The 22,889-nt window shown below is 40.3% G+C and overlaps 1 protein-coding gene across 24 annotated transcripts in view; it reads right to left on the minus strand.

Moving 5' to 3' along the window:
* The window catches only part of ASPH (aspartate beta-hydroxylase), a 418,870-nt gene that overhangs the window by 270,807 nt on the left and 125,174 nt on the right, over window positions 1–22,889 (minus strand). For all 24 annotated transcript variants that reach the window (XR_012327192.1, XR_012327191.1, XR_012327194.1 and 21 more), the window contains one exon: window positions 5,883–5,968. Coding sequence is in view for 8 of the 24 variants with exons in the window: in XM_033843144.2 (XP_033699035.1) it covers window positions 5,883–5,968 (86 nt within the window). In the remaining 16 variants the exon portion in view is untranslated. The remainder of the gene's footprint in view (window positions 1–5,882; window positions 5,969–22,889) is intronic.

Consider the following 22,889-nt stretch of genomic DNA (forward strand, 5'->3'; position numbering starts at 1 on the left):
TTGGCATGGGGGTGAGGCACCCTCTCCCCTTCGCAGTCCATCCACAAGGAGGAACACACATCCCCTGGTGTCTAATGGAAGGCAGCAGGTCAGAATATTGGAACCGTGCGATGGAGATGGATTTTCTGAGTTGAACTTTACCACCACTTCAGCTGCCTATCAATCTGTAAACCCATTCATTCCGTGCTTAAATGCAAGCTCACCGTGGTTTGTACGTTGTCACCCTCACTGAGTGAGTTTTCACAGCAACAGAGTTTACGCCTCAAACGTGGCTGGGCTCAGCAAACCATACATCACTACCTGATCGTTACTGATACCTACTTCTCCACAACTTGACTAAATAGAGCCAGGCAATATCCATATTTTAAAGTTCCTTAAAATCATAGAAGAAGGAGGTTTCTTATTCCCTGTTACACGCCCATCAGCGGCGCTGAGGGTCTGGGAGACAGTATATGCACAGAGGAGTGGCCATGAGTGCAGGTTCCAGAGCCGGAGTGACTGGCTAGACCCTGGGCTCCACCACTTAGGAGGCGTGTGACTCCTGGCAACTTACTTACGACTTTGCCTTATATGCTTCATCTGTGACACGGGTACAATGAGGGTACCTGATCACTTTGTTGGGCGGCTGTGAAGGTCAAATCTGATAACATATATAAAATGCTTATAGCCGCTGCAGAGCGCATGGAAAGCAATGAAAAACGGTAGCTATTATGATTATTACTATCGTAGCGTGGGGAGGATGTGGGAGCCCACATGAGACAATAAAGCGTGCCCCAGGTAAGTCTCTCATCTGATGGACAGGTTAATGCAAAGAGAATGAGGACTTGAAGGCTGAGATAAATCAAGTCAGGAACATATTCTCTAAGTTATATTTGTTGTCAGAAATCGTTGTGTCACTATTTAAAATATGCTGTGTCTCTCACGATATTAACCCTTTTAAAGGCTTTATTTTTTGAGAGCAGTTTTAGGTTTGCAGCAAAATCGAGAGGAAAGTATAGAGATTTCTCACATACCTCCTACCCCTACACATGCACGGCCTCCCCCCATAATCAACATCGCTCAGCACAGTGGTACATTTGTTACGACTGATGAACCTACAATGCCACACTGAAATCACCCAAAGCCCCTAGTTTACGTTAGGGTTCACTCTTGGTGTTGTACTTTCTGTGGGTTTGGACAAATGTATAATGACACGTATCCACTGTCTCCATAGTTTTGCATTTTCCAGAAAGTCATATAGTTGGAATCATACAGTATGTAGCCTATTCAGATTGGCTTCTTTCACTTAGTAATATGAATTTAAGCTTCCTCCCTATCTTTTCATGGCTTGAGAGATCATTTCTGTTCGGTGCTGAATCAGATTTCATTGTCTAGATGTACCCCGGTTTATCCATCCATTCATTTACTGAAGGACATCTTGGTTGCTTTCAGGTTTTGGCAATTATGAAAGCTGCTATGAACATCCGTGTGCAGGTTTTTGTGAGAACGTAAGTTTTCAACTCCTTTGGATAAATACCAAGGAGCAAGGTTTCTAGACTGTATGCTACGAGCATGCTTAGTTTTGTAAGAAACCCACCGAACTGTCTTCCGAAGCGGCTGTACTACTGTGCCTCCCACCAGCGGAGAGTGAGAGATTCCGAAGCGCCACACGCTCACCAGCATGTGGTGGCGTCAGTGTTCCAGATTCTGGGCTTTCTGATAGGTGTGTGGTGATATCCATTTTGTTTTAAATTGCATTTCATAACATAGGAGGTGGAGCATCTTTTCATATGCTTATCTGTCACCTGAATATCTTCTTGGGTGAGCTGTCCTTTAAGGTCTTTGGCCCATTTTTAAATTGGGTTGTTTTTCTTATCATTGAATTTTATGAGTTTTTTTGTATATTTTGGATAACAGTTTCTAAAACCACCGTTTTATTTCTTCCATGATTGATTGTAAGGGATGAAGAATTCAAGTTAAATATCCTTCTCCGTGTGACTTTCTTCTAACTAACCTGTATGAGTTTCCTGAGGCTGCTGTAACAAATGACCACGAACTCTGTGGCTTAAGAGAACAGAAATTCATTCGCACATGGTTCCGGAGAGCAGGAGTCCAAAATCAGTTTCACTGGGGCTGAAATCGAGATGTGGGCAGGGCCGTTCTTTCTCCAGAGGCTCTAGGGGAGAATCTGCGACAGCATTTCCTGACATCACCCCGATCTCCACTTTGTCTTCACGTTGCCTTCTCCTGTTTCGTCTGTATCAGATTTCCCTCTGCCTCTCTCTTATATGGAAACATGTGATTGAATTTTGGGCCCAACTGGATAACCCAGGATAATCCCCCATCTCAAGACCCTTAACTTAATCATATCTGCAAAGACTCTTTCTCCAAACACGGTAACATGTACAGGTTCCAGGGATTAGGACACAGAATATCTTTGGACGGATTACTTTTCGCCTATCACATGACTTACACAGCTTAAATCGCAAATATTGAGGCTATTTCTGTGAAAATCATGCTAAATGCACCATTTCCAGATTTAAACCATAGGATTAACAATATTCATAACAACTCTGCGAAAGTATTTTTTCCAGCTTAACACTCCCTTAGTTGGCCATCAAGGTTATAAAAATAATGGAATACATTGCCTCTGTCCTAGGCACCCTTTGGATCCCTTAACACACATGCGCTATGCCTTTCCTAAGGGACCATCAGTCCTGCCCTCACCTCAGCTGTCTGGCAAAGTTAATGTGTTTGCTTTTAGTCTGAAAAAACTTTCCCTTCCCCAGGTTCTTGCTGGAGAATATAGCTCCAGATACTATTACACAATTCTTCTTAAAAAACTCAACCCAGGATAGAGGGCTCAGAAGAACTGCCTGAAAATCATCTGTTCTTCAACACAGCTTACATTTTATCCTAGGACCAAGACAGTCCACTGGAGAGACATGTACTTGCCTCACCCCCCACCACCGCCGGCCCCTGTTCTGGCATGAGGTCAGCGGGTGCGCTGAAGGACATTAAGACACACCCCATGGAGGTCACGTAGAACCCGCGGGCGAGACATTAGGGAGGAGACCGTGCCATCCATCCCTAGGCCCTTTATGAAGATCTATGGCATGAGGTTCCTCTCTGGACTTGGTGCAGAACAGCTATTCTGAGGACTACTATCCGTCTGACAGTGTGATCTACACCTCTTCCTTGCTCTGCCCGCAGTTTACTTCTTTCCCAGCCCCGTTTAAAGCCTGTGGTGTGAACTTTCGTGTGTCGCACTTACTCTGACTTTATAAAGTTTTCCCTTCTTTCTCTCTTTTTCTCCACTTATAATACAATAATAAAAACTAATTCCAACAAATGAACAAATATTTCAGTGTATCATTTCAAATTCTTCTTCTGGAGCATAAGGAGGAGTTTTAAGCAATAAGTATTATTTTAAGAAATTGATGATTGGGCTTCCCTGGTGGCGCAGTGGTAGAGAGTCCGTCTGCTGATGCAGGGGACATGGGTTCGTGCCCCGGTCTGGGAAGATCTCACATGCCGCGGAGCGGCTGGGCCCGTGAGCCATGGCCTCTGGGCCTGCGTGTCCGGAGCCTGTGCTCCGCAACGGGAGAGGCCCATGTATCGCAAAAAATAATAAAAAAAAAAATTGATGATTAAAATATGATCCATGCATTTATGCAGGAAAACTAAAGTGACCTCGTACTTTCATGTCACATAGTTTCTGAAACATGGGTGTGGCCTGAGACCAGGCCTCCTCTGACCATTGCTGCCTTATGGCCGTAGCAATCCCAGTATAGTCGGCTGCATTATTTGAAACTACCAGCTATAAAAACAACCCTAAAAAATTTAATTACGCTGATGACTCAGTCAATAACATGGCTCCCTGCTGTTTCAGAAGCAAGCATTGCCTCTGTGGGCCCTTCTTCCTCCTTTATCTACCCTGTTAAGACCCACGGTGCTCCTTGAAGGAAGCATCAAAATTTCTCCAGATAAGCGAGAACTGGAGAATACCCCATGGATTGTTCCAGCATGTTTATGCTTCACTGACTTATCTGCCCCTTGATAACTGAGCCCTTCTCTACTCTTCATTATAATTACATACAAATCCTTCTCTAAAGCTGTTCGTTTGTTCTTTATCCCTAAAGTCACCTGTGAAATAGGCATCCATTTTCATCAAGGGCATGTAGCATAGAGAAAGTGGAGAATGCCAAACAAGGTGACAGAAAAAGAAGATTCCTGCTTCGTTTCTATTAAGAAATGCAAATTTTCATCAAAGAGTAGTGGCTGCATTTTATAAAGTCAAACAAGACAGACACAGAAATCATTCGATGTTAATTTAGTGAACAAAGACTTCGCTGCAATATTCTTTGGAGTTACTACCTTTGTATCAGCTGCTGACCAGGGTGAGCCAGGCTTTGGTTTGGGAACCGTGCCTAATGCTAGTTACAGACGTCACCATGCTTGTTGGGACTTTTCTAGTAAATATGGGGGGAAGCACATTCTCGTCCCACTTCAGTGCCTAACTCGGGAGTTTTTATTGTTGTCGCTTACCTATGACAGTCCCCTTATTCCTTTTTTTTTTTTTCAGCTAATGTCTACTGATTAAAAACCACATTACAGGAAAACTAATGAGTATTAGTTTAAAATGCAAGTATAAATTCAAGTACAGAGTAGAGAAAGAAATTTTCATGAGAAACAACTACAGGCAGACCTCAGAGATCTTGCAAGTTTGGGTCCAGACCACCACGATAAAGTGAATACCACAGCAGAGTGAGTCACATGAATGTTTTGGTTTTCAGTGCATATAAAAGTTATGTTTACATTATATTGTAGTCTATTAAGTGTGCAATAGCGTTATGTTTAGAAAACCAATGCACATACCTTATTGAAAAATACTTTATTGCTAAAAAATGCTAATCATCACCTGAGCCTTCGGCGAGTCCTAATCTTTTTGCCGGTGGAGGGCTTGAAATTATTTCGAGAATTACCGAAATGTGACAGGGAGACCCGAAGCGCGCAAATGCTGTTGGAAAAATGGCACCGGTAGACTTGCTTGATACAGGGCTGCCACAAACCCTCCATTTGTAAAGACCGCAATATCCGTGAAGCACGATAAAGTGAAGCACAATAAAATGAGGTGTGCCTGCAGATGATTCAGCGAAGGTGTCATTAGATACGTTATAATAAATATTTGGCCCAATCATGACATGAGTATGATGGAGTTAAGAGAACAGATAACTTCAATCTAGGGTTAACTGACTTTCCAAAAACTGTAATATCCAGAAACACACGCAAATAATATTTCAAATTAACTGATGACAAGGCAAAACTTCAGTCACCCTGGAAACTGGAGGTGCGTGAGGTTAACCCCAAGTGAGAAGAATCTTAAATCTAATATCATTTCACCTTAACAGTAACTATCCTAAGAGCATTGGACTAACCTATGTTTTCTTTTTGCATCGCGTTGCTTTAAAATGAAAACCCCTACTTGTATGGTACTTGCAGTACTGATGCTTCTTTTTTAATCTCTTATCTCATTGGAAAAGACCAAGTAGGAAGTAGGAAGAGCACGTATTAGTCTCATTTTTTAAAATAAGGAAACGGAGGCTCAGAATGACTAAGTGAGCTGCCCAAAGCCACCAAAGTAGACAGTGATGGGAGGGGCTGACACCCAAGTCGGCTGGCCTGACGGTAAAGTTCTATTTCTCTGTGGCCATCACAGCTGCCGTTTTTTCTTTTCATTTGATTCACTTCACATGGAATGCTGACGTGCCTGGGGAAAATCCACTCTATTCAAAGGTTGTTTCTCTTACAGTTTTTTTTTAAAACAAATCCAGAGTAATGGCTGAGTTTATTTAACAAAAAAACCATCGCATGTTCCTGCGAAAAGCAAAACAACCACCTACCCGTTTACGGAGTTTCTCTGCAGCATCGAGTTCAGCTTTAATAGTCTTATCAAATTTATTTAATAGTTTAGGCTTCTTTTTCTTCACTGAAAGAGAAAAAGAGGTTTTAAATTTTTATTTTATGTTTTTGTCTAGAAATAGTTCTTGAGAATAGTGATTTACGAAAGTAGTAAGAAACCTAGCATTGGTCCTGAGCCTATAACTGGAGAACCAAGCACAGTCCTGGCTCAGCTCCCCACACGGCTCTCCCAACCCCCAGGATGACCCAGTCCGTAACTGCCAAACCACAGGGAGACGGTCAGGGCCCTTTTTCTCAGATGCTCGAAGGTGTTCTTGGGAGACTGGGTGCATTCTGGTATCCTGAAACTCTCAGGATAGAGACCTAATTTCTGGAATGAAAATGGTAGGTATGATTTCTAAACTCTTAGGATCAACTCCTTGGCTAAACCCAAAAGGCTGCTTACAACTGTCTCTGAACACACCCACAGTGTTTCCCGATCAGATAAAAGTAGGAAATTACTCTCAAGGGAGCAGGATTTCTTAGTCTAGGACTCAAGACCCTTCCATTGCATCCTGGGCCTAAATTCCAGCATATTCCATACTTTAGCCAGACGGGACCACCCCTCGCTCCCCAAATAAGCTTCCTGCCATTTCTGAGGCTACTTTCTCCAAGTAAAATGGCTTATTCCTTGTCAGCTGAAAATACGCCCCTCCTTCAACAACCAGCTGAAAACCACACTCACTCCACGTATCACTCACAGAAGTGCTCTGTTTTCTCTCTCTATCACACGACTGAAATCCTCAGCACCATGTATATGACTTTTTTTTTTTTTCTGTGGTTCTTCCCCCTAATATATGGGACTTTTATGTACTTATCTTGGTCCCTTTTCAAATCATAAGTCCCTGCAGAGTGGCACCACGTCTTTGACGCAACCTGAATTTCCTCCTGCTGACTCACCCTGAAGTCATGACCAGCAGGGGAGGGTTGGGGCCTTCGGGGTGGACCCAGAGCAGGTAATCCTGTCTCAGGGCTCAGAGCATGACCAGGTGTGACCCTGAAGGGTAAGCCGGATGTTCCAGGTAGAGAGAAATGAGAACAGTCAGAGGAGAACTTCCTTAATGCTCTGACATTAAACCAACACATTCAGTTCCTTGTGCTCTGTCCCCAGGTGCAGGAGGAGGGGTTCTCCCTCCTAAGGTCACTCCCCCCTGCCCCACAGGCCCGCACTCTGCTGCCTCCGTAGGCCTCCTCACTCTGGCTTTCCTCTGAGCCCCTGTCCACGTTTCATAGCGCTGAAGTCTCCACCATCCTAAAGCCAGCAAACCAACCAACCAGGACGAACCTCAGCCTCCCCACCCCCACTCGCCATCCTCTCCCCCCTCCCCTCCCTCGTGGCTCCCTTCCCACCACAGTGCTTTGTCCTCACCCACCACGGAGGCAAAAGGGAGTCGTCCACAAGGAAGGAGCCTCAGTGGTTAAGAGTCAGATGGTAGGGGCCTGAGTCCCAGCTCTGTCCTGTCCCAGATCTGTGACCTAAGTCAAGCTGGTGGTAGACTTTTCCGACTCTCACTTCCCTAATCTATAACATGGGGTAGCGTTCTTGAGAATTAAATAATATTGCATGTGGGCAACCAGCACAGTGATCAACACACAGTAAGTGCTCTGTATCTGAGAGCTAATAATGCGTGTGGCCATCTCTGCAAGTCCCCCTGTTCCTTTTTCTCCCATCCAACCTGGCCCCCCTGCAGCACCGGACACGGCGGACTCCTCCCTCCTTCCTGAAGGGGTCCCTCGCCTTGACTTCTGTGTTGCCCGCTCTCCTGGTTTTCCTCCTGTCCCCCCAGCATGCTGTGCTCATCAGGGTCAGTCTTCAGCCTCTAAAGGGCTTCCACGGTTTAATTTCCAAACTGAGCTCCATGTTAACTAGTTACTTTTCTCCTGAAATACAAAAATCATAAATCCAAGTGCCTACACAGAGGCTTCAAGCTCAGATCCAAAGTGAAATTTGCTACTGCTCACGAATCTGTTCTGTCTCGGATTTGCCCTATTTCAGAGGATGGCGCTGTATTCATCTGTTTCCAAATAACAAACCTGGTCAGTCTGTGACCAGAGTAGAGAAGAAGGAACGTGAGGAATTATCCGAAGACTGAAAGTAATCGCTACTATTTTTTTTAGCACTCACTGTGTGCCGGTCTCCAGGCCATATCTCCTTTTATTCCCTCAACCTCTTGGACATGGGGAACTTAACTTCACAGATGTGGCCACTGAGGTTTCAAAGGGGTCAGTCCCTTGACACCTCCCCTATGGCCGTTAGCATGGCTGATGCCATCTTGGGCCTGACAGTTCCTCCTGTCCTTCCATTGACACTACCCAGGACTGTACTGTGCAGTGAATCACTTCTCTGTTGTCAGGGGCTTTAGAGTTAAGAGATATTGTTTCATCATCATTAGGACCAGGTGGCCTCTATGCTCTGTTAAGTCTCCAAACATGATGGAGACCTTTGCTGGCGTATTCCGGGCGCCCACAAGACTAGTTACCCACTCATAAATCTTGACTCAGGAATACACGCCGTATTTCCAAGCACCCCATACCCCAGGTTAACTATCAAATTGTCCCAGTGGCCATAGCCTCTGCGAATGCTTTCAGATCATTTTCTGCCCAATCCCACCCTGTGAGTAAGTTACCCTGTAATAAGTTGATCCACTGATTACACGGGGCTTCCTGCCTCGTTGTTCGGTCTCAAGATGCCTTCTCAGTTCAGTGGGCACTTTTTGTTCCGTCCGTCCTCCGACACCTCCCCTCTCCCATCTACATTTCCCACCTGAATGGTTTCCAAAAACAGGGAAGTTTCCTGAGTATCTTAGCCTCCTGCCTCTCCCCATAGGGGAGGTGGTGTGACTTATCTGATCACTGAGTTAGGGGGAAGCAACAAGCTTGTGTAGCTCAGTCTCACCCCTTCCCTTCCCCCAGGACGTGTACCACTCATGTGCTGAGCGGGTGCCACATCCTGCAGGGAGGGGTCCCCACCCACATGGCGGAACTAGGGCTGCTCTCCACAGCCTGGAGTGGGCGGGTATGTCCAATTCTCGGGTTCAAGATTATGAAACCTATTATTCCTGCTCATTTAAGTCCCATTCTTCAATTTGACTTTTATCAGTAATAAAGCTGACACTTTGATCACTTTTTTCATTTCATGCCTTGTATATAATATAGTTTCAATGTTTATGGGAGTAGAGTTGATTTACAATGTTGTGTTAGTTTCAGGTGTACAGCAAAGTGAATTGCTGATACATATATCCATTCTTTTTTTAGATTCTTTTCCCACATAAGCCATTACAGAGTATTGAGTAGAGTTCCCTGTGCCAAACAGTAGATCCTTATTAGATATCTAGTTTATATATAGCAGTGTGTATGTGTCAATCCCAATCTCCCAATTTATCCCTTCACCCCTTCCCCCTTGGTAACCATAAGTTTGTTTTCTACATCTGTGACTCTACTTCTGTTTTGTAAATAAGTTCATTTGTACCCTAGTTTTAGATTCCACATATAAGTGATACCATATGACATTTGTCTTTCTGCATCTGACTTGCTTCACTCAGTATGACAATCTCTATTTCCATCCATTTGCTGCAAATGGAATTATTTTGTTCTTTTTTATGGCTGAGTAATATTCCATCGTATATAACTCCTAGGCATATACCTGGAGAAAACCATAATTTGAAAAGATACATGCAGCCCAATGTTCATTGCAGCACTATTTACAACAGCCAGGACATGGAAGCAACCTAAATGTCCATTGACAGAGGAATGATAAAGAAGATGTGGTACATATATCATTCCTTATAAATTTTTAAAAATTGGTATTCTCTTTTATTTATTCCATTTTTCTCTTCTCCTCCCCCCAAGACCCAAGACCCCCTATTGTTGAAAAATATGTCTAAAGCAGAGACTGAAAAAATAGTGACTAGTGGGCACATGCAACGGCATGCCATGACGTGTTAGCTTACGTGCTGAGGACACGGGAAATGAACCGACATTTGACTGAGATGGGGATTTATAAATGGTGGAAGTTAGTGTCGTGTCACCCAGCACTGAGTTATGTCTCGCAATTGCTCGCTTTGGTTTTGCAGAAGTGTCTGTCAGCAGGACGACAGCAGGACCAGGAAAGCCTGGCGAGCACCTGAGCAGAGGGTTACTGCTGGCATCAGGACTTTTCCCAAGCGCATCTCCCCTGTTCCACCGTCAAAGTTAACGTGAGGTTTATTTACAGGGGGAAAAAAAAGCTATTGGCAGCTCAGGACATCCAAAATACACATTTAACATTAAAATATGTTTGTTAAATAGCCACACTGTACTCAGTGCCAACACATTTCAGTATCATCACGAAAAATAGAATATTAAAAATCTCGAAGCACTCATTACCAAGAGAAATTACTTTGTCCCATAAAATTTCTTTTCACAAACCTTCCTATTTAATAGCTGTTAATATTGCTCCTCTTTTTGAAATTCAAGTTTATTCCTGTCATGACTATTTTTAAGTGTATAAAAAGCCTAAGGCAATTTTTCCAACTGTGAAAAAACACAGATCTGTTCCTTCTTGTTCTGGGGAAACATGTGGTCTTATTGCAGAACCAGGAGTGGGGTCTCAGGGCTTGTGACAGGATGGAGCAAACTCTCTCAGGCTCTTTGGGCCTTAGTTTCTTCTTCTACAAATGGTTCTCTGAACAAATCCTGCACTTTTAATTTTCAGTTGATTTAAATCACGTTAATAATCCTTCAAAGTAGACCGAGGAGTATTGCCATGGGTTGTTAATTTTGTTGAATTTGGATTTTTAAAAGTGGTTTAGGAACCAGATGTTTATGTTTTATAAAACTTTGAACTCTTCTTTTTGGTCACTGCCATTACAAGTATTTTGTCCTTTTCCAAAACCACAAAGAAAGAAAAAGAAGTGACCCGTTGCATTTCAAATCCTGACTTCCCTTGCCGTGGTTGAAACATTAAGAGCAAATGAAATGGAAAAGGAGGGAAATAAAAGAATAATTAAAGGCATGAAAAAAGACTAACAATACACATGTAGATTATATAAAAATTAAATGTTGACTCCCTTTGCTCTCCACTTGGTCAACGGAAGAAGATGTGTTCATACTATGGTACGTGAGGAGAAGCTGACCACCAATGAAAACAGACACAGGATCTCTGCATCTCTCTCTGTCCCTGACACGCTCTGATGCTAAGTGACGGAGGTGCACGGTCTGCCATAAGGTAGACAGAAAAGCGACTTTCCAGACCTGTCTCCCTGCTTCCAGTCTGTTCTCTCTCTACATCGTCCTCAGGATCTTCCTGAAACACAATCTGTCCATGTTACCCCATAGCCATGGATCCCCAAGCACATAAAATAAACACTAAACTCCTTTGCGTGCCGTCCCAGGAATCCTGCTCTTGGCTCTCTGCCCAAGAGAAATGATGACACATGTCCACAGTGACTCATGCACGCATTCACTGAAGCACTGTAACAGCCACAGGTAGACAAAACCCAAACGTCCATCACCTGGTGGATGGACAGACAGTTTATAGCAGAGCCGTACAACGCAATGCGACTCAGCCACGATGAGAATACGTGCAACAGTGTGGATCCCTCCCAAGGGCATCACGTTAGGTGGAAGAGGCCAAGTTCATGAAGCTACTAACTGGATGATTCCCTTTACACAGCATTTTAGAAAAGGATAAACTGTTGGGAAAGAAAACAGAGTAGTGGTTTCAGAGGCTGGAGGTGGGAAAAGGGGTTGACTCCAAAGGGCATGAGAGAATTTTGAGATACAAAGTCCTAGATTTTAATTGTGGTGGAGAAATTGTAACTAGATGTCAACGCATATGTCAAAACTACACACCACAAAAGGTGGATTTTACCATATGTAAATCACACCTCAATACCTGACTTGACAAGAAAGTTATAAGGAAGAGACAAGTCACATGATTCTCAATGAAGACTCTCGGGAATTCCCTGGAGGTCCAGTGGTTAGGACTCCGAGCTCTCACTGCAGAGGGCCAGGTCTCGATCCCTGGTTGGGGAACTAAGATCCCACAAGCCGAGCAGCGTGGCCAAAAAAACAAACAACAAAAAATAAAATCAATGAAGACTCTTATGATAGGTATATCAGTAAGAGAAGCATTTGGGCATAAAAACATCGTTCTTTCAAAAATAAAATTAAATCTGATTTTGAGCTCTCCGCTGCCAACCATGAACCTATCAGGAGGTAATTTGAACTTACTCAAATTCAACTATGCTTAAGAAGCTCCTCCCTGCAAATATAAGAAAAAAGGAAGAAAAATTCTCTCCTTATTTAATATCCCAGCTACCTTTTCTGCTCCTGTCTCTTTCTTATCATTCATTCCACCCTCCAAGCACCCTACTTTTAATTTTTATTTTTTTTTAAAAATTTGACTACTCTTGAAGTATAGGAAACCATTGCTGCTCTTCTGTGTGTGACTCTAAGCAGTGGAGGGGGCCCCAGGCTTTGGACTGAGACCCACATTTTTCACTGGTTCATTCATTCATTCAATTCAACTACTTGCTAAAAAGCCACCATGTTTCAAGGATTGTGCTAAGTGCTGGGGATTCAACAGAACATTCCTCAAGGAGGCTATTGTCTCACTGGGGAGAAAGCTGTAAATGGATAATGAATGCTTAGAGGAATGAGGGTAATTATAAGGGCGGACCAGGAGTGCTGCTAATCTTTTTGGGAAGGGGGAGGGAAAGCTTTCTGGGGAAATCGAGGACCTAAGTATAGACCCAGATAGAAGCAGCATTCCCAGCAGAGGAAAGAGTATTTATTTTGTAAATCAATCCCAAGTTTGGGACATTGTATTTTTCACCATTAGTTATTTTTCTTTATTTTTCTAAAAATCTCCTCCTGCTTGGATACAATGGTTTGGTGCAATATATGTATTCTTATTATGGGAATCCGGGCTTTCCAGAATTTTGGAAAGCTCACAGTGGTGGAGGTATTGCTCAGGGACCCCGGCCACTGACTTGCTTTCTCCCCACATATGGGTACGTGGCCTTAGTGACACTGAACCTGCTTTAAGAGCCAGAAGAGGCCTGAAATGCACGTTCAGGGAGTTTTAGTTTTGTAGAGAGAGGATGTACACCCCAACTGTAAGAGGTGGCACAGCAAGAATGGGGCTTTTGAAAACATGCAAGACCAAGAGTGGACTGCTGTAGCCCCGCACCCCAGCCAGAGGCGGGATTCAAGATGCCCATGCTGAGGGACAAACCAGCCGCTCTGCCCGGGGCTGCCATCTGCTTTTGATACAACACTGTAAGCTGATTAAGGACCTTAAATTAACTTTACTGGGAGGAAGAGAGAGAGAAAATGAGAACTTCTCCCACCAACTCAAAACCTATCTGAAACGTTGTATTTAGTCAAGAAAAATACATACATCTTGAAGTAAGCCTTTCACAGTTGTTTCCTGGAAGCAGGTTTACTGCCTTTGACAAACTGTCTCCTAGCCACTCTGTCTTCACCTCCTGTTACTTACCTGCAAAGCAGTTACATTTCCTTTACACAGACTCTCAAATTTCGCATGAACTTGTGACACTTCCGTGATCTTTCTCATGGTGTTTTTTTTTTTGGTGGTGGTTGGGTGTGGGAGCTTGGAAAACCCTTCCCTCTATTTCTACCAAAGAATACTCTCTTTCAACCTTCAAGGTCTAGTTTAAATGCTATTTCCTCTAGCAAGTCATCTAAAGACATCCTCGTGAAAAAACAACAACAACAACACTTTCTCCTCTGTGCTCATACAACACTTTGTTTCTAGAAATAGCAAAGTTTCAGGCCGTGTTTAAGTTGGCCATGTGGTTATATGTGATGTACACTCTCTTCCCCACGCCACCCCCCATACTGCTGGATTGTTAACTTTTGTGAGGAAAGAACTGTGTCTTCCTCATAATTTATTTCCAGCACAGCACATGGTCTGTGCCATGAAAAGTCTTCAATAAATGTTTCTGAATGTACATAAATACATGCAAGCACGAATGAATCAGAATATTCCATGAAATCTTGCCATGTGCTACAACATGGACGGACCTAGAGGGTGTTATGCTAAGTGAAATAAGTCAGACACAGAAGGGCAAATACTGTGTGATTTCACTTATATGTGGATCTGAAAAACAAAACAAACGAACAAACAAAATAAGACAGAAACAGACTCACAGATACAGAGAACAAACTGGTGGTCGCCAGAGGGGAGGGAGTTAGGGGGTGGCTGAAAAAGGGGAAGAGGATTAAGAGGACAAACTTCCACCTGTAAAATAAATAAGTAACAGGGATGGAATGTCACATAGGGAATATAGTCAATAATATTGCAACAACTTTGTATGGTGACAGATGGTAACTGAACTTATTGTGGTGATCATTTCATAATGTATAAAAAATATCAAATCACTATGTTGTACACCTGAAAGTAATATGTTGATTATAACTCAATTAAAAAAAAAGATATTCCAGAAGGGGATATCCATGTCAATTTGTAACTTAGGTGTATCAGTTATTTAAAAAACAATCGGAAAATTGTAAACATCCAAGATAGAGAATGAATTGAGAATGAGAATAGCATGCTTTATAAAGAAGGTCTAGTCCAAAAAGTGTCAACAGACAACAAAAGAGGGGAGGGAGGAGGAAGGTAAGAGAAAGACACAAGGTAAGTGCGAGACAATCCCCACTAAAGATTTTATAGAGAACACCGATATTTCTTATTCCATTCTAGTTTTTCCATATATTTAGAATTCAGAACACAGTGGCAGAATATTAGACACAACTAACCAGTAAGTTCTTGGACTGCAAAGTTCAGCTGATTTTAGTAGAACATAAAAACTACACTAAGCAGCTTGCTTTTTATGTTCTGAGTCTTGCTTAGTGCCTTGTCAAATTATTTGCTGATAATAATAGTTGACATTCATTGATCACTGACCCTGCTAGACATGTGCAACTCACCCAGGCTGCACAAATTGTCAACAGTAGGAGCCAAGACTGGAGCTGGGGGTTGTCTTGACTCCAGTGTCTATGCTTTTGACAACATTTTGTTGTATACCCAGCATCTGGCCCAAAAGTTCAGACACCAGGGTGTTCCTGCATGTTTGGAGAGTGATGACAGCGTGGAATTAAGGATCAGTATAAGTATTACGTTGTGTAAGGAAGTAGCTGAACTTTGTACTACTTGTCTCAGAGGATAAAGGCAGTTAAACAATCACAGTGATTTCCCTTCATTCTGTGTCTCAAAGACCCAGCGTGTACACATTACACAGAGACACCTGGCTTAGCAGGAAGGTCACAGGGTATGGAGTCTGGAGGCCAGGGTGTGAGCCTCACTTCTGCCTTTCTTAGGTGACTTGCTTAGTCTCACTTCCATGAAACAGGAATAACATCTGACCCCTACCTACCAACCATAAAGGAACATAAACATAAAATATCATATAAATATTAATCATGACTTCCGTCTATAATACCTTATTTTCATTTCCTTTAAAATTCTGCTCTTTAATTAAATGGGAGATATTACCTTATTAGTAAACGTTTGAGGAACTAATTTTTTTAAGATACCAGATTTGCTCTACGGTCAAACATTTCTCTGGCAGAGATTTTGGACAACTAATAACTTTGCCAAACCATTCCTACAACCCGTTTGTATTTCCTGGGTCAACAAAGGACTAAGGAGCTATGGGGCCCCATTGTACTCCCTTTGCTTCTAAACCCTACTGTGTTTTCAAGCAGGACCACATAAAACATGAAGGGTTGCTTTTTGTTATAGGTATCCAAAGGTGGAATTGGATAAAAAAGAATCTAAAGAGCAAAATGATTTAAGGGAAGGAAGAGTAAGACCAAAATAAGTCATTGAAGAAAAACGTGCTCTATATCTGAGATACGGCCTGAAGCTTTGAAATAATCATGTAATGCTAATTTCAATATTATTCATGTTAAATAGCAGTTAAACCACGACAGACCCCACTACATATTTTAGTCTTCCTATGTTACAACTGGAAGTTAATTTTGCTTTTCTTTTTAAAATCAGTGATAGATTTCAGTGGAAGAAAAAAAACCTCCATGTTAAATTTGTCTGGCAGTGAGGAAATCTAAAAATTAAGGCAAATAACAAAAAAGAAGGAAACAACAGAGTGAAATATTCAAGACTTCAAGAATCCAGTACTAGGGTTTTTGATGAAATTCCTCCTGCTGGGTACAGGGAAAGCAAGCCCAGATCCACCAATGCTCCTCCAAGGCACAGGCAGGGATGTTGGTGGGAGCTCTCAGTTCTTTTCTCTTTCATTTACAAGTGGGAATTGTGCAAGGTATTCTATTGCTGTGCTTCACACGAGGGTCTGAAATAAATCTGCTTTCATATCGATAGTGGGTCATGTTATTGGCTGTTGGGAAACCCAATCGGCAGACAGCCACAGAAGTGCTTCTGGCGGGAGTCTTTGTTATCACTGTGAAAAAGGAAAATTAATGTGTTTGATCCAAAAAGAGCCCCTTCTGAGCCCACTTCCTCTAATGTGATATATCCACCTTGCAGGTATATAGTAAGGGGAGAAGAGGTAAATCTTGACAACTCAGGGGAGACCGTCTTACTTGCCAGCCTTTACTGATGACTGGAGGGAAGAAGAAAGGCGGACCCTTCCTTTCCTCCTACATCTAAGGAGTAACGGACTTTTGTTCTCCTGAGTCAAATATCAAGTACATGCCAGCAGGAGCTCAATATTCAAAGCTTAAACCACAGTTAACATAAATGTTTTTCTGCTGAGAGACACTAACTAATACAACACAGTAAACATTATATAAAGGGCAATTGTTTTCCTCTGCCCCCTCTGTTGAAATAATGTGGGATTCAGCTGGGAGCAGTCAATGGATCCAGCAAGTATTCCGGTTTATTAAATGTAGTCTGCTGTCTCCCCATAGGGTTATTTTAATAAATTATACATCACTCCCCTTCTAGAGTAATAATCCTTTAACAGATGTGACCCCATATGTTAAGTTAGAAATTTCAGAGATGCTAAGTGATGTGTTTTCTATACATAACAGAAACCCCTTCAGTGCCAAGGCAGTCCACAGGCTTACCAACAGCTAATTCAGACATTAAGAATTTCATCTCCATGTTCACTGTTCCATGAGAGAATAGCCACCTTCCCCAAATTTTATTTTAGACACAATTCTAACAATCTTGATCTTCTGGTTCTAGAGGCTAGCACCTTTACCTTATTATAAGTTTATCAGAAAGAAGTGAGGGTTGCTTGAATCAGATATACACTCAGTAGCAGGATGTAAAAGCCAACAGACTGAAGTAAGAAAGACATCAGGAATGAACCCAGCTCAAATAGCATTCCAATATGGGTCAAATTGTGTACAGGTAAACAGTGCTAACGTATTTCAACAGCCCCAAAAGGTATCTCTGCACAATAACTGATGTTCATTAAAATGGGCATGACAGTCTCTAATCACCAAAGAAAGTTAAACTGTGTGCGGCATACAATTTAAAAAGGCAGAGGGGCATAAAAAGTATTTTAGAAAAGTAGCTACCAACTTTTGTTAATTTTGTTTAAGTGGCGCTTAAGGGTCTTTAAAGTCATGTTTAAATATCTGTTTCCGTGAAATATTGATTTCCCAGTAATGTCAAATAACACAATAATTCTCAAGCCTGTCCGCACATCAGTATCACCAGGGGAACCTGAGACAACACAGACAATCCCAAGCGCCATCAGATAAGAATCATGAAGCGGGTGGGTTAGGGTTAGGGTTAGGGTTAGGAAGCAACAAGACACTCTACTAAAAAAAAGTAAGTATAGGTAACTCTGCTCTGCAACATCTCAGATATATCTGAAGATTAATATATGTTACACACATGAATAATGTAGGTATTTGTAAGCTTAAGTTTCTAACACTACCTTGATTTTTACTTGATTGTTCAGATGTCAACAAGGATGTACACATCTGATTGGTGTTTGTCAGCACTGATACTGGTTTTGATGATTACATCTTTTAAGACAGAAATTACATCTGGCTCACATTCTTTTAGACAACATCAAAGATTTCGCCAAACCCAAGTGGATATCTTTCAATACAATTTGATCATTGCAATGACAGAAATCCCAAGAGTGCCTCTGGAGTTTCTCCCTGTGTGACAGAAGTGAAAACCTGATATTACAGAATGTATTAATTTGGATTTGTAGGAGTACGGTAGACATGATAAGATGACCACAAACTTTCAACAAGCAACCCAACTGTAAAGATCTGGATCTCTGAAGAATGAGAGATAGTTGTGTTTACTCTGGCAATAGCAGGATGATAAAGTGACAAACGATTTCTGATATTTTAACAAGTAGAAAATACATGTTTAAATGGCCAGGTTTTAATTACAGACGAATGTGAATATGGATCAATAACAGAGACATAAACCTATAATTCAACATATTGAAAAATAAAGCCATTGCCTTTCTGAAATATATGTAGTGGAAATAACACAAAGAAAGAGATGTTATTTTCAAATACTAAGGTTGAGAGCATACTTTCGAAACAAAATCAAATTTCTAAATACTTCCATATCATACATGAAACAATGGCCTGCAAGGCACTTACGTCAGATAATGAAGGGCAGTGATCCCTGAGACACAGAGATCAAATTTTTCAAAACCAGTGATAAAAAGAGAACTCTAAATGTAGACAGAGTAGACATGTTACATACAGGGGAACAAAAATATGAATAACAGATTTCTTAACAGAAAAAAATGAAAGGGAGAAGAAGAGAGTGAAGCAATATTTTTAAAGTATGGACAGAAGAAAAAGTCAACTGAGAATTCTATACCCACCAAAAATGTCTCTCAGAACAAAAATATACAAAAGCTGAAAGAATTCATCACCAACTGGCTTGCACTGCAAGATATGTTAAATGACATCCTTCAGGCAGAAGGAAAATAAAAATAGCGGGGAATACAGATCTACACACACAAAAATGGAAGGACTGGAAATGGTAACTGCATGGGTTAACACAGTTTTCTTCCTTATTATTTAAGTCTTTAAAAGATAATTATTTTAAATAAAATAATTGTTTAAACAAAAACAATAACCATGTTGTGTAAGCTTTAGAGAATATGTAAAATTAAAACGTCTGACAACGATGGCACACATTCTAAGGGTAGAAGAAAGCAGTTTTTTTGCAAGTCATTTAAGCTTTTTTTAAATTAATACTAGACGCTTTCCAGAGTAACACAAAGTTAAACAAAAAGCATAGTTTCTATGATATTAAGAGCTTTTTTTAAAAAGATCACCTTGACCACTTAGTATTCTTTTTTTCACAGGTCAGAATATTGTGAGTGAAGAAAAATATAAACACTAAACAGGCAAATTTCAAACCCCATATGTGAAAGCTGGTTTTTAAATAATGAGAAAATGTTGGCGTTGTACATCTACAGTCTGTTGAAATGATGTTTGGTGAACAAGTCCGCGGGAGGTACTCATGGAGATTAAACAAGGACTCTTGGTCTACAAAACTTCCTCTTTAGCCTCTCTAGGGAAAATTCTTTGGACATTCAGAGATGCTCCACAATTTTTGTGAATTCTTTCCTCTCTATCCTGTGCTAAGTCAACAGGAGAAGAGCTTTGCTCTGAGAGAGAGGCAGGGCCCACTGGCTAAGGACATAGACTTAGCATAGCAGCCCATTTCCTCACTTCACGTTCTGTCGTTACTCTCTGAGCCTCCCCTTCCTTGAGAAGGAAGTATATTATAATAAGGTTCTATATAGTGTATGTGAAGTAGTATAATATTATTTGAAGGTAGATTGTAATGAGTTAAGGATGTATTCCATAAACTCAAAAACAATCACTAAAGTAACAAAACAAAGAGTTATAGTTAATAACTCAACAAAGGAGACAAAATGGAATCATAAAAATTATTCTATTACTCCAGAAGAAGAGAGACAAAGGAAAAAAAAAAGGAACAACGAAGAGATGTGACAAAGCTCATTTCATAAGGATAAAGGAGTCAATTCATTAGGAGAACATAATAATCTAGATGTTTATGCATCTAGTAACTGAGCTTCCAAATGCATGAATCAAAAACTGACAGAGCTATAAAGAGAACAGAAAAATCTACAAATCCATCAGAGATTTGTTCACTCAACAACTGATTAAACAACTGATTAAAAAAGGAGAGAGAATATCAGCAAGGATATTCACTCAACAACTGATTAAAAAAGGAGAGAGAATATCAGCAAGGATAAAGAAGATGTGAATCAAAGTATAAACTAAGTTGACCTAACTGATATTTCTAGAACACTTTCCCCAACGACAGCAAAATACACATCTTTACTAGGGCACACAGAATATTTTCCAAGCTTCCAACTTAAAAAACTAAAAAAAAAAAAAGAAGAGCAAATTAAACCTAAAGCAGTAGAAGAAAGGAAACAATAAAGGTCAGAGAAAATATCAATAGCTTAGAAAGCAAAAAAATAATAAAATCAATAATATTAAAGCTGACTTTGAGAGGAGATAAATAAACTGACAAAACGCCAGCCAGACAGATCAGGAAAAAGAGAGAGAAGACATAAATAACCAATATCAGGAATAAGTCAGGTGATGCCACTACAGATCCTACAATTATTAAAAGGATAATGAGAAAAAAAAAAGGACAATAAGAGAATATTATGAACAATATTATGTGTCAATGAATTCAACAAATTAGATGAAATAGACACAAGTCTTGAAAGACACGAACTACTAAAGGTTACTCAAGAAGAAATAAATAACTTGAATATCCTACATCAATTAAAGAAATTGGATTTGTAATTAAAAACTTTAGCACAAAGAAAACTCCAGGCCCACTCATTTCACGGGTGAATTCCACCAAACATTTGAAGAAGAAATAATACATAATACATTAATTCTCAGAGAAGAGGGATTGCTACCCAACTCATTCTATAAAATCAGCATTACTATGAAACCAAAACCAGGCAAAGACATTACATGAGATGAAAACTACAAACTGATTTTCTTCATGAACATAGACGTAAAAAATTCCAAACATAGTTTTAGCAAAGTAAATCCAACAATATATACAAAGGATAATGCATCATGAGATTTATCTCAGGAATGTACACAGTCGGTTTAATATCTGAAAATCAATCAATGTAATTTATAATATTAATACAATAAAAATGAAGAACCATATGATCATATTATTAGGCACAGAAACAGTCTTCGACTGAATCTAAAACCCAGTAACATAGAAATAGAAGGAAACTTTCTCAATCTTATAAAGAGCATCTATGAAAAATTTACAGCTGACATCATACTTAATGGTGAAAGGCTGATTTTTTTCCCCCAAAGATCAGGAACAAGACAAAGATCTCTACTCTCATAAGTTCTGTTTGAAATTCTACCAGAGGTTCTACCCACTGAATCAGGCAAGGAAAAGAGAGAAAAAGCATCCTGATTGAAAACAAAGAAGTAAAACTGTCCTTATTTAGAGGTACTTAAATACTTTGTACAACATCTGATAGAACCTGAAGAAAACTAATGGAATATGTAAGTCAGTTTAGGAAGGCATCAGGATAGGAGATCAGTATAGAAAAATCAATTTTCTTCCTACATACCAGTAAAAAACAAGAAGAAATTGAAATTATAAACTAATACCACTTACATTTGCATCCAAAAATATAATATACTTAGGACTAAATCTGACAAAAGATGTGAAAGATCTGTACATGAAAAACTATAACACAACGCTGAGAGAAATTTTAAAAGCCCTTAAATAGTGAGACACACCAAATTCAGAGACCAGAAGCCTCAACATTGTAAAGACATCAGTTCACCACAAGTAAAGATATAGATTTTATACAATCTCAGTCAAAACCTCAGCACGTTTTTTATTTGGTAGAAATTAACAAACTAATTCTAAAATTCATATGGAAATACAAATAATCTCTACTATAACCAAAACAACTGAAAAAGAAGTTTCAAATTCTATGATTTCAAGATTTCCTATAAAACGAGATGAATCAAGACAATGTGGTATTGATATACAGAGAGATAAACAGATCAATGGGACTGAATAGAGTTCAGAAATAGAGCCATATGTATAAGAACATTTTCAATGGAGGTGCAAAGGCAATTCAGTGGGAAAGGAATAATCTTTGCAGCAAATTCTCATGGAATATTTGAATCTGAAAATCTGCTCTGACCTATATTTCTCCACTGAATTTATTTGGTTATTTATTTGGTTATTATGGATTCTTTTTTTTCCCAAAACTTTTTATTAAAGTAGAGTTGATTTACAATGTTTTATTAGTTTCAGGTGTACTGCAAAGTGACTCATATATATATATCCATATATATATGTTCTTTCTTTTTAACATCTTTTTTGGAGTATAATTGCTTTACAATGGTGTCTTAGTTTCTGCTTTACAACAAAGTGAATCAGCTATACATATACATATATCCCCATATCTCCTACCTCTTGCGTCTCCCTCCCACCCTCGCTATCTCACCCCTGTAAGTGGTCACAAAGCACCGAGCTGATCTCCCTGTGCTATGCAGCTGCTTCCCACTAGCTATCTATTTTACATTAGATATGTAAATCATTTGGTAACAATATTCTATTGTATATATGTGTCACATCTTCTTTATCCATTCATCTGTCGATGGACACTTAGGTTGCTTCCATGTCCTGGCTATTGTAAATAGAGCTGCGATAAACATCGTGGTACATGACTCACTTTGAATTATGGTTTTCTCAGGCGTATATGCCCAGTAGTGGCATTGTTGGGTCGTATGATAGTTCTATTTTTAGTTTTTTAAGGAACCTCCATACTGTTCTCAATAGTGGTTGTACCAATTTACATTCCCACCAACAGTGCAAGAGGGTTCCCTTTTCGCCACACCCTCTCCAGCATTTATTGTTTGATTTTTTCATGATGGCCATTCTGACTGGTGTGAGGTGATACCTCATTGTAGTTTTCATT

This window comes from Tursiops truncatus, chromosome 17 (assembly GCF_011762595.2).
Source record: "Tursiops truncatus isolate mTurTru1 chromosome 17, mTurTru1.mat.Y, whole genome shotgun sequence".
Lineage (NCBI taxonomy): Eukaryota > Metazoa > Chordata > Mammalia > Artiodactyla > Delphinidae > Tursiops > Tursiops truncatus.